Source organism: Poecile atricapillus, chromosome Z (genome assembly GCF_030490865.1).
Source record: "Poecile atricapillus isolate bPoeAtr1 chromosome Z, bPoeAtr1.hap1, whole genome shotgun sequence".
NCBI classification, from domain to species: domain Eukaryota; kingdom Metazoa; phylum Chordata; class Aves; order Passeriformes; family Paridae; genus Poecile; species Poecile atricapillus.
The window spans coordinates 84,376,937-84,390,123 of record NC_081289.1 but is presented as its reverse complement, the minus strand read 5'-3'; the positions used below and the strand labels follow the sequence as shown (position 1 = coordinate 84,390,123).

General features: G+C 42.3%; 1 protein-coding gene across 2 annotated transcripts in view; it reads left to right on the top strand.

The window, feature by feature from the left end:
- Positions 1–1,000: 1,000 nt before the first annotated feature.
- PCSK5 (proprotein convertase subtilisin/kexin type 5) overlaps positions 1,001–13,187 on the top strand; it is a 229,289-nt gene continuing 217,102 nt past the window's right edge. For both annotated transcript variants that reach the window (XM_058864245.1, XM_058864244.1), the window contains exon 1: positions 1,001–1,696. In XM_058864245.1, coding sequence (XP_058720228.1) covers positions 1,499–1,696 — 198 coding nt within the window. In that variant the 5' untranslated portion in view covers positions 1,001–1,498. The remainder of the gene's footprint in view (positions 1,697–13,187) is intronic.

Here is a 13,187-nt window from a genome sequence, read left to right as displayed (position 1 = left end):
GAGAAAAAAATTCACGGATTTACACGAATGCATTGCAATGGTACTTCTCATGTCCAAATTCCTTCAAAACCTGCAACAGATCCTCATCGTACGTTGGTTGGACTGATTATTTTAACCTTCAACCAAAACTAAGAAGATCTACAGGTAGTCCAAAGCTGTCATGTGGCTCAAGAGCTTAGACCGTTAACAACAAGTTTGGGTTGGAGTGGACATGAATTTTCTCCAACCCCAGCCAGGCACCTGGCAGTGCCTGAGACAGCTGACATCGTCCAGCTGGATCTTCTCTAGACCCAGGGGTGCTCTGCTTATGGAAGCACGTTGCAGAGCTGTGGCAACGCTGCACGAAGACATGGAAGAGGGAGCAGCGGGAGCTCTGTCCTCTGTCCGGGCCTGGACCACCGCTCCTCTGCCAAAGCGGCAGACACCTACTTTTCTTTTTGATGGTAGTGACCACGGACAGACGGGCCGCACTAAATGACGACGTACAATGTATGTGAAGCGCGGCCAGCAAACGGGCACACGGTAGCTGCCGAAGAAGCAGTTGTGGGCCTGTTCCTGTCCTGCCTGGTAGCCTAGCAGTCTCCCCCTCTCCTGTAGGTCTCAGACCCGGCCTACAGGAGCAGCTGGGTCTCTCCCACGGCCCCTCCTCGCCCTGGGCGCCCCGCGGGCGCAGGGCCGGGAGGCCGCCGCTGGTGCCGAACACGAGGCCTTGCCGCAGGCCTCGCACCTCGCCGCGTCTGCTGCGGCCCTGCCGGCGGGGCGGCGGCCTCCGGGTCCGGCGGGGGGGCAGGCACAGCGCTCCGGGGCGCTGGCTGCCGAGGCCGGCAGTAGCCCGGGGCCGAGGAGCGCAGAGAACGAGGCAACCCGGCGCCGACGCGGCTGCCATTTCCCCTGGCCTTCGGCGCTGCGGGAGCGAGGGCGGGGAGAGGAGGCGGAGGAGAAGGAGGAGGGAGGGGAGAGGGAGGTGGCCGAGTCGGAGTGCACTGAGGCTCTGAGCTGCCAACACTCACACATCGCCTGCCGCCGCAGCCGCACTGCTCCCGGATTCCGGAGAGAGGGAGCGAGTGCAGGCGAAGAAAAGCCAGACGCGGGAGAGGAGGCAGAAGACCGCTGGCAGGGGGAAGGAAGTCAGAGAGGAGGGAAACGTAGAGAGAGGGAGAAGGACCCCTCCTCCCCGCGGAGAGACGACTTCCCATGTAGCTAGGGATAGAGTGAGAAGCTGGCGCTCAGGAACAGTGAGAGAAGCTCTCACAAGCAAGTTACTTAATCCCCGGAGAGCGGCGGAAAGAGGGCACAGCAGCAATCACTGATCAGAACCACTATTCCCAACCCCTCATCATTTAACCCCCGGGCGGTTCAATGCACTACTCCAAGCTCTTTCTAGTTTCTTCCTCGGGCTAACTTCGGAGGACGTATCGCCGGAGCGGCCCGGAGGGGAGGACAAGGGCCTCGGAAGAAGGAAGGAGAAGTTTTGTGGGGGTTGCGTGCGGAGGAGAAGATGGGCTGGAAGCGCCGCTGTTGCTGGGGAGGCGGAGGCGGCGGGGACCTTCTCTGCCGGCTCACCCTGGTGCTGGGGTTCCTGCTGCCCGCCTGCAGGACGCGCCTCTACACCAACCACTGGGCTGTGCGGATAACCGGGGGGCTCCCGGAGGCCAACAGGATAGCGAGCAAATACGGATACGTCAATATAGGACAGGTAACGCTACTCACAACTACTTCCTAGCGGGCGCCGGCGCTGCGGCCGGCCGGCGGGCGGACAGGGTCCGCTGCCGCCGCCCTGCGCCGCCGGGGCAGGGACAACGACGAGGGCAAGGGACGGGCGGCCCCGCGGCCGCTGCCCGACCACGGCCCCGCCGCAGGCCCCGCCGCCGCCGCGGGGCGGTCAGCGGAGCCGCCCCGGCCTCCCACCGGGGGCCGCGGGAGGTGATGCTCGGGGACAGGTATGCCGGAGAGCTTGGGGCCGTGGCCTTCCCCTTCGAAGCCAGGTGTGAAACGGGGCGCGGGCCAGGGAGCCGTCCTGGGTCGGGAGGGGGAGGGCATCGCCGAGGGGCGTCCCGCCGCGGCTCTGTGCGCCGCCTCGCTGCCTTGGCGGCGGCTGAACTTCGCGCTCTGCGGCGGGCAGCCTCCTCTGTCCCCTTCTCGAGTTGAAAAGCGCTGGTACAAGATGAGCTCGTTCTGCAGCGAGCGCCGGTCTCCCCGGCAGGCAGGACGTGGCAGCCGCGGCCGCCGGCTCGCCGCGGAGGGCGTCCCGACCCCCGTGTTGGCGGGGCGTGCGGGAGGAGGAGGTGGCAGGGTGTCCCGGAGCGGCTGCCAGGCGTGCCGCTGCCTGCGGCGTTCCGTGGGGAAGGAGAGCGCTCTGGTGGGGCCGGGGCCACACCTGGACTTGGCTAGATCCAGATATCACCACGTCAGAAAATTTTTGGATCCAGTCAGGTTCAGAAACTGCAAGTGAGTAAACACCTGGTTCTCGCTAGATCCCATCACACTGAAAAATGCCCCCCTTTTAGTTAGGGAGAGTTCTCTTTAATGTTCTCTTTAAAATGTCCCAACATCACTTTTTCTTAAGGAGTTTATAGTCGGTGTTCTAGGCTTTCTTCGCAGTTGTTCTCAAAATACGAGTTGCATATGTAGGGTTTACAAGGTGAGTGCCCAAAAAATAAACAGTCCTGTTGCATGCTCGGGCGCAAACATCCAAGTACATTCTTACTAAACAGTAGTTTATTCTACATGAACTGAAAGGTTAGAAATGAGTATTTACAGGTACAGAAGGCTTCCTTTTATACATGAGGTTTACAAAAACGCAGCTGGTGTACACTCCAGGCTTTTCATGTCAACCAAATCAAAGTAAGACCCGATTATTATTGCTTTAAAATGAGTTCCCACTTACTGCATCGTTGAATCAAAAGTTTAAAGTACAACTCAATGTTCCCACTCATTGCCAGCCTGAATAAGACAGCTGTGTGGTCAATTAAGATAAACAATTTACATGAGAAAAGCTGGAAAATGTCACTGTGGTAGCACAAAACGTGATGTGTAAAGATGCAGTTACTTAGAAAAACTGAGTACCAACTTCTTTCAGGGAGTGCTTAAGCAGACAGGCAGTACTACTTCCAGCTGGAGGCACTATAATTTGGGAGGGAGGTTGAAGTCAAAATTGAAGTACTACTTTGGAACTACCATTTAGGAACCAAAATTTTTTGCATTGGCTTTCTTTTTAGTCTTACACGTTTTTTGCTCAAGATGTTTGTATTCCTATCTGGGCCCTTAAAGTGCCAAAATAAGCAAGTCAGTTGCAGGATGCACCTTTCTCCATTTTTTCTTTTGTCAGGCTGCGGGGTCAGCTCAGAGCCTGCCTTTTTGTGCTTTGCTTATGTAAACCCCATCTCGAATTATGGAAAGAATGTAGTAAGCCTCTCTTGTTTTTTATGTGTCAATGAAAGTGTCTATATACAACTATGAGATACCAATAGTGGATAAATTTCAGATTAGGTATACAAATGAGAATAAGAGAAAACAGAGACTATAAGTAATTAAAAACTGGAAAATACTTTACTAGGTCATGGGTATAAAAAGAGTAGACTGTGTGTCTCTGTAAAGATAGGTAAATGGAGTAAAGTATTAACTTAACCCTTGGAGAAAGGGAATCAGGAACAGCTTGGACAGATGAGGTGGACTTGTCCATTGCAAGCTTTTTTCATAGATCTGGAAAAGCAGGAAAATATTTGGCACAAAACAGGAAGTGCAAAAAGAAGATAAGAATGGGGCAATAATCTGCTGGTTATTATTGACAGACTATTGCAAGCAATTAAAAAAATTCTTTTGTGTGAGATGTTGAAAGATATTTTCTTATCTGAATATGCCCTGAAAACAGGAGACACCAATAAGCAGAATTTTCTCACAGAGTTTCACAATAGGCATAATATTTTTGGTTACATTAAATTTATGAGTTCACCTTTAAAAAGAAAGTGCAAAGAGCTAAATGCAATTCAGATGATCCAAAGAACTAACATATAAATTATTCAGAAAAATAACCTATTTAAAATATTCAAAATAAGTAGTAGTGGAACTGTATAAAAATGAAAGGTGTTTGCGAACAAGGAGCATTCTAACAATCGTAAATTGCATGATTAGAGCTGAAGGGAACAGTGGCAAAGAGGGGTTCTGAAGGTTTTATTTCCACTGACCATTCTGTTAATTTTGTGTTTGTGGGAAAATGGCATTGAAAGGTACATTAAACTGATCAGTGGAGACAAGATGGTAGACCCATAAAGGCTCTGAATTATAGATACTGACCAACATCCCTTGTCCCAGTTTTTGTTATTTAGTGCATTCCTTGTAACCGGAGGAATTTAACTTACTGGTTTTTGATGCTTGTGTGATTTGGAGAATATCCAGTTGATATTCTCCAAAATATGAGGTTGAAATACCTCTTAAGTAATTTTCATTGACATGGCAAACCTGCAAAGGCTTGCTAAATGACTGGACAAGTCAATCAGAAATAGATGGCAGAAGGGGCTATTAAAAGAGGCCCTGAGATAACCTGCTGGTGAGTAGTTGAGAGCTCTTTCTTTCACAGCTTCTGGTAAACTTTTGTTGCTCTCAGACTTCTGTGGTCTTCATGTCTTACAATGAAAACCCAAAGCTTTAACTTCTGTGTTCATTGAAAAGAGGAATTTCACATTAATTTTTAGGGAATACAGAACACCAGAGAGCGAATCCTCTTTATAATTCTATGTCTTTCCAGGCTATGTGTTCTGTTTCCTGTTTCCTACAATTTGCTCTGACATACTTCTTGTTTATCGTGTATTTCCTGTATTACCAATGAGAGGCATGTCTTCCGTGTTTCATTGGACTTTAAGATTACACAAACATGTAGTATCAGGACTTAAATGCATAGAGTTGACTTCTCTCCCCCTTTTCCAGTGTAGGTTTTTCTGACTTGCCCTTGAAGTGCAATTAACAGTTTCTCTAGCAAGAAGAAGGGTTGCATTGTTCTTTTTCACACGGGTCTTCTAAGACAGTGGTCTGGACTTGCAAGCCCTCTGGGACTGTGATAAGATAGCATAACATAAAGCAGCCAGGGAGTTGTTCTAAATTCCGTGCTGGATGGAGCAATTTGGGGTATAGGGCATCCCCCAGCACTTCTTTGCTGGCTCGTTTTTTATTTTGCAGTGGCTTGACAAAGCAGACCTTATCTTAGAGCAAAGTATCTGTCACTGACGTTCAGGAGCATTTCTTTCACTGTTTGCAGCTGTCCAGGGTTAAGCATATCCTCTGTGTAGCATTTTGTACAGTTGGTACATATTGTGACTATTTGCTGTCATCAGATGCCAGGAGTTTCTTGTTCAGGTAGTGGATTTTCCTTAAGGTTCAGGAGTACAGGAGAAACAAACCTTTGTGATACCACAAAGGTGATGGAAGAGATAAAAGATATCTGTGGTTGCAACAAGGGGGAGAAATGCTACAAAAGTAAACTTCAGATCCTGCTCTTCCTTTTTTTTTTTTCTTAATTCTAGGCAAGAGCTGAGGATGGGTTCGCACTTTCCCACATTACATCTTTCTTCTTCTACTAGTATTCTTCCAGGAATTTTACTTTTCTGATCTCTTTCAAAATTAAGTAGCCTATTTACTGCCCTTTGCAAGTGACAGACCACCCTATCTCTACAACTTTCTTCCTGCAAGTAGTCGACACTTAGCCAAAAGGCACCTAAGTGTACTGAGCTTGAGCTGTGCCTCAGGAATCACAGTAAGATAAACACATTTGGTTTTCTAAATAATGTAAAAGCTGATATCACTTGCCAATAGGTGTTTTGTGGTGGGTTTGTTTGTTTGTTTGTTTGTTTTAATCAGGAGTATTGATTTAAAGCCAGCAGATCACACAAAGATTTAGTAAATAATATTTGAAACTTGTTCATTTCAACAATTTATTTCAAACCTGACATTCCACTGATGTCACAGAGAAGATGTTGTGTAACAAGGTCAATTGATCGAAAGAATGGGAGGAATGGCTGTTTTTCATTTTCCAAATCTATTCCCAATGGAAGGCAGAAAAAAATTTTGCAAAGTAAGTAGTTCAAATTGGAAGACAAGGAAGCAGTTAAGGAAGAAAGGAACTTGTTTTGAGATAAAAAGCCTAAACTAAGGTTTCTGTCTTCAGCAAAGGAAGGATTTTGCTGCCAAAAGTCTCCACCACTTTACAAGAATGTCTCAAAAAAACAAGATGATAGGCCTTTGTGCAAAGAAGTTAAAGTACCTCATAATATAGATGGAAAATAGAAGAAACATACCTCTTAAGAGCCTGTATGCCCACAGCATTGAAACAGAGTATAGGTTATTAAAATTTAATACCTGTAATAAGTTTAATGAAGTCCTGAGTACTAAGGGTACAAGTATCAGGACAGTGGTATTAAAGACTTAAAGCCAGGTGTACTCTAAGTTGTATGCATATGCAGATACATAAAGTGGGGTAACACAAATCCACAAAGGAAAAATGAATTTTCTTGTACAGGAGGAAAAAAGTGCATTTAGGGGTGGCAGACAAATATTTGGAAAATATAAGTCCTGAAACAAAGTTTTTGCCAGTGCTCATAATGCCACAAAACCAGTAGGCCTGAACATATTGGAGACTACAGAGGGTATACCATGGCTATTTCTTAATATTTAGTGGTAATTTTCTCATCTCTGCAGTTAAAAATGGGAGGAAGGAGGGAGAGAGAACATATCTTAGTACTAGTAAATTTGACCTTTTCATTAGGAGCTGGATGGAGAGAAGGAATGGCTCCTGGTCATACAGGCAATCTAGTAGCCATTTGTGTGTTGTTACAAAATGAGGGAAGATGATATTCTTGTTTAACAGTATACTGATCAAATTGCATGATGATTTTTTTATTCAAAGCCCTTAGGCAAGCACAAACTAAATTATATTTTTAAGAATGACAATTAGTTGCAAGCCCAGTTTACAAATGGCAATGTTTGTGCAAACTGCTTCTCTCAAACAAAGTGCAGAAGTGGATCAGTCTAGGTTAAATGGAAGAAATCTTTAAAACACATTGAGGTGAATCCATAGTACACCTTACCTCTGGTATGACAGCAGTCATGTCTGGTATGACAACCTCTGACTGACAGTGGCTAAAGCTGTAGAAGTGAAAGTCAAGAGGGAAATCACTACAGATCAGTTTGTGCATTGCAGTGCCTTTAAGGAAAACCAGCTATGCCCGCATGTTTCCTGGCAGATATATAATGAGTTTTTGAAGGTCTTCAGTGAGGAGGTTCCACAGTGCCAATGGAGCTAGTGGTTTTTGTGTTTTCTTACACTCTTTGCCCTGGTGAAGTAGAAACTGTATTAGTCTTTCTGCAATTCAAAGCTTGTGTTTCTTGTTTCTCTATGAATGTAAAGAGTAGCAACATCAGAAAAGTTGTAGCATTTCCCTCTTCCGGACTTCTATGTTTTCCATCCACGTTCAGTCCTTTCCTTTATTTTACGTAAGTGAGCCTTTCACTGACCAGTCTTGCTGTTTGACTCTGGTCTTTCTAAGAGATCCTCATCTTGAGCAAGGAGCTGCCAGAGCATTAAGCTGAGTACAGCATAAGGATTCCTTCAGCTGTCCTTAGGAAAGCACTCCTATTTATGTAACCATCCTGTAGCCATATGACATTCTTTACAGAGTTCAGCCTGTGATCTGCTCTGGTTCACAGATTGATTCTGCCAAATTCCTAGCCCATTGTTCTCCAGTCTGAAGTTATTCAGTAGGTTGCTATTTACTAGGTGTAGTACTTCGGTTATGCCTTTGCTGAATGTTGTGCTGCCTTTCTCGACCATATGTTACAGTGCTGGTTCGCTTTGAATTCTGTTCCTGCCCCTCAATACACTAGTATATAATCTCTGATTCTCTATGTATCTTATGTTTAGTAGGTGTCTTTTCTATGCCAGTATTCAGGTCATTAGTTGAAATATTGACCAGAACAATTTCAAGAGGAGCTCTGGCAGGTAGTTGTTTGCTGCCCTGCTGTAATAATTAGATAAATCAATCTTGCTTATAAAGTTTTGACCTACTATTCCATAGTTTAATTCTGTGCCCTGCTTCAGGAATTTGATACTATTACTCAAGTAGTACTTGAAGATAGATAAAATTTTTAATTTACAAAGTATCTGCTCAAAACAAACATAAATAATGTAATAAAAATAAAAATCTGAAGAATATTGGATTGGACAGAGTCATGAATGATGTGTACCTTAAGGTGTTTGTAAGTGGATTTTTGACTCCAGTTTTAAACTAGTCTGAAATTAACCAGTTCTAAAAGTGATGATTTTTTTTTTTTTTCCAATTTACAGACTAAATTTAGTCACAACCAGTGTTATATATCTGTGATATATATCTGTTATATATCTTATACTTTAATGGCTCACCTCTCTCCATGACACTTTTTGGGCCAGCCTTTATTTTGCCTCTGTAGCTTCTGGTTTCCTATTAGAAGATAGACTTCCTACTACTACAGTCATCATAGTTGCTGTGTTTTGATTGACATCTGTTTGTCTTGACCAGAAATAATGTCTTGCTTGTATATAACCTCCCCACTTGTTTGTACAGTGCCATAAACAATGCTCATTGTCAGGCAAGACATTTCCAGTGTCATATTTGTGTGTTTTACTGGTGTGTTCTGTGGTTCTGTGATTGATCAGTACACCTTTCTCTTCTCCTCCAAATCATCAATTGTAAAATCAGCAAGTGGGGATATACACATCAACCATATTGTGTGGTACTCTTTGTCACCTGCCAAATACAGGAAACAATATGATCAAATGGAATCCTGCTTGCCAAAGATACATACCTTAAGACAGTGAGTGTTTATTTGGCAACATACTGAGCCAAATTCAATTGAAATTTGCAGAATGAAAAACTATTTGGAATGAAACATTGGCAAGTCCAGCAGAGTATGAGAACTACAGAATGAAATCCTGCCAGAACAGCTTGTTATGGACATTCTTGTGGATTGCAAGATGTTGCACAATGGAGGTGAGATTGTAAAAATCATGTTAATCAGGCAAGATGGAATATACAGTTCTAAACAAATCAGGAAAGAAAAAATTATATGCACAGACTCTTCCAAATAGAAGGAACCTGATCCCAACAGGGATAGCATACTTTTTAATAAGGGATGAGCAGTGGCTCATCTTTGCTCAAGTTACATTTTTTTTTCCTCTTTTTTATTTTTAGGATGGTTCTGTGCCAGCAGGGAATGGGCATCACTTAGGTTTGTGTTCTGGGGCCAGATTGGAGTTAAGAGATGCTGCAAGCAACAGTTAAAACCTGTGCTATGTATTTTATTCAGACTAGAACAAAACCTATGAGTTTTGTGTAAAAGTGCTTAGAAGGTAGTAAAGTGTTACAGAATAGTGCTGTGTGTCTGAAAGTCAAGCCTATAATTGCATAATGTTCTCCTTTTAGAAATATATAGTTTAATCAGTGGTAGCATGTAGTGATACTGAAATCAGCTTGAAAGTAAACTTTCTAACACAATTTGAAGTATTAGAATGCAGGAATTCTTTATTACAGTGCTGGACAGCTTCAGAGGATTTTTCCTCTAATCCAATGTGTGTCATGAATCTGCACAACAATGTATTTATTCCATCATGATCATACATATTCATTACAATGTACTTCCTAGTTAATACATAAACTTCACTCCTCCTGGAATCAACTTACAGGCCTCCAACCATAGTAGAAGTCCTTTAATGGTCATTGAGTGTTATCTAAAGGGCATATTCATAGTGGTCATATTCACTGAGTGCCCCCAATATTGTAAACCTTGCCTAGAACCTCTCTGAGGGCATGTGCCATTGTTTCTTGTTCCATAACTTTGCCACAAAACCCACTAGGTTCCTCATTATCGCTTTATCCATTGGTTCTAGTATCCTATATGCCTACTTTTACATGTTTTATCTAATTTTCTAGTTAGCCTTTAAGCTATATTTTGCAACTTCAAGGGAACTGAAAATTTCCATTCTTTGTGCTGTCTGTCAGTAGTTTCCCCTCTGGATAAACCTAGAAAATGTTTCCTTTTCTTTCCTGGAGCCTTTCTTTGCAGAACATATTTACACAGTAATCTGATGTCTTAAAAACAAAAATGGAAACATGGAAAGAAAGCACATGCTGTGTTGCACTTTTAAAGTGAGTAGTATGACATCTAGGGCATAGAGAAGTAGATCCTATAACATTTTTGCTCACCTGAACAGCCCTTATTCCAGCAGACCCAAAAGAATGGAAGGCTGTTCTGTGTCCGATAGAAGATCTGTCTAGATGCCACTATCTACGCACAGGCAGTGGTTTTTAGTTAGTGTCCTGGGTGAGGACGAACAAAACAAGCATCCAATGCTTCTCCCTAACACTCCTTTCAGCTGTTTTCAGCTAAGGAGCCTGCCTGACCTGGATATGGTTTCTGCATACTTAGAAATTCTCAGTGTTTGCTTTCTCCAGATTCTTGTTCAGTCTTTGAAATAAGATGAAACTTCTAGCATCCACAATATTCTGTGGCAAGGATTTTTAAAGTTTGCTGCTACACTGTGTGAAAATGCACTTCTCTTTTGCTTGTTATTTATTAATGTTGTTAGATGGCTGCTGAAAGAGATGGTGAAATATGATTTTTGTCCACTCTTATGCCATATATGATTTTTTAGACTTCGGATATTTTGCTGTAAATTATGTTGTATCTAGACTGAAGGGTCTTAGATGACTTTGCTATTCCTCACACAACTTCCATTGTACCACATCTTTGTCCTCTCTTCTTTTCCTACTTGGAAACTTTTTCAGATCTATATATGCTCTTTCAATAGAGGGGACTAGAGCTACAAAGGTTTTAGTGTCACAAAATCTTGCGTTATTCTCATAATTCCACATGCTCTGCTTTATTCTTCATATTATAACTAATGTCTAATATGTCATTTACTGTGGGGACTTCTCTCAAGCTGAGTACGCGTGGATTAGTCTGCCATAACCTTGAGATTGTCATGTTTTAATGGTACAGTACTGGGCAGCTGCAAACTGTTCATTTTGGTGTGACATTTGGCTTGTATGCAAGTTAATCTACTTTTGTCTGTATTGGATTTCATTTGATATTGTTGTCACTCAGTTTTGCAGGGTCCTTCTGCAGTTCATGCACAGTCAGCTGTTGCAGTTTTTATATCAGTCATGGCTGATGTCTACACCTCATGGCTCATTCTTTTTCCCCATGTGTATTTTTTATAATGAAATATTGTAGGTTCCAGAAGAGTTTCTGCAATGGAATCCGACAGAACTCCATCTGGAGCCTCCACTTATTGCAAGAAACTAATTGTTACTTAATAAAAAAGTAACTGATTACTCCTAAGCTTTGCTTTCAGTTTGTTTGGGTTTTTTTTTGTTTTCATTGCTTACTTCTGCAAAGACCTTTTGCAATGGGTTCTTAAATTTATAAAACCTGTTGGTGAAGAACATTGTCAAAAGCCTTTTGGAAGTTCAAACAGTGTATCTATTTACCCATCTCTATCTATATGCTTAGCCTCTTACAGTAATAAATTTGTAAGGCAGATTTTTTCCCAGCTTAACTATTACCAAAGCAGTGGCTTTATAACCAAGTGTCCATTAATTTTCTTTTTTCTTGGTTTCTATTATTTTTTCTAGTAATGACTTGTAGCTTCATCACATCTCCCTTTAAAAGTTCACATCATATTTGTCATGCAGCTGTTCTGATAAGTGAAAACTGTTTTTAGAATGAGATTTTCAATTGCTTTAATCTACTGAGAGTTTTTATTCAGTTATTCCACCCATATTCCTTCAACATTGTGAACTGTAGAATGTCAACTATTGTGTCTCAAGTAACTGATCTTAGCTGAACTGAAGCAAACGAATCAATCAAACACTAAACTTTGAAAAAACCTGATGCTTTTGTGAGCATGCTGCGCTCCAATGAGCCAAGCATAAATTAACAGCTTTAAGATAGGGAAATTCCCCTACGCCTGTTGGAAATTAGTAGACCCCTTCCCTGCAGGATTGAGCTGCAGAATAAGCTATTTTCTCATGAGCAACCAAGCCCTATCTTGCACAACTGGTAGTTTTATCAGTGGGATGTAGAGTGAGACTAATGCAGCTTACAGAGTGGTCTTATAACTCACATTAGCTTCTTTCATTTTTAAAGTATTATACTCCATGAAGTATTCAGTAGCAGTTTATATAAGCCTCTTAGTAAGGACATTGGAAATGTTTTTGCATGTACCCCACTTATATCAGTAAGGTTGACAGACTAGATGTATCCTGTCACCACCCCACAACACGAGCTCCAGCCCTAGCTAGCATGCCAGTATTAAATGTGATATTCTGTACAGTTTTCTTCCTTGCATCTTTGCAAACAAGATAACTTGCTTTCCATTAATTGAAAGCACAACATTAATAGGATTTTATTCATAACTAATTGAAATAAAAATTAACTCCCAGAGGATACATGTATGACAATATCTGGAATTGCTTTGGCACTTCTGACATGTGCCCATCACCACATCACTGTTATTACTCTTTGCTGCCTGTCTGATCAGGCTGAATGTTTGCTTCAGCTTGGAGTAGTTTAAATTTCCATTGTCAGTGAACAACACACCCCTACCCACAATGAATTTTAGGTCAGTGAATGATGAGGGTGGCCAACTGACAAACCACGAAGCCATCATCTGGGAAACCTGGTAGCTAGCATTAACAGAGGTGTAGAGGTTTGTTTTCTATAAGAGTTCATGATCCTGTGACCCAAAAGGGCCCAGGACTGTGTTGGTATCAATAAATGGTTCTACCACTGCAACAGTGGTAGAAACTTTCTTGTATATAAATGCGATTCCAATTGTGTGAAATTTGAACAATTTCCACTTCTTGCCTGGCAAATAGAAATATTAGTCTGACAAACATAATCACACGGTTAGCAGTTCTAGTGGTGGTTGAAATTTGTATAGTTTTTCTGATGTTTCTTATCTTGTAGGACTCTGAAACAATATCTTAAAATAGAAATGAGAATATATTTATAAAGAAAAATACATAATTTTATCCAATGCACTGCTGTCATTCTAAATATCTTTTCCCTTTTTCTGTATTTTGGTATGTTTAATATCAATGTATTAAACAAATGTGCAGTAGAAACTTTTATCCTTTCTCCAAGAAAAACCACTTTCAGGC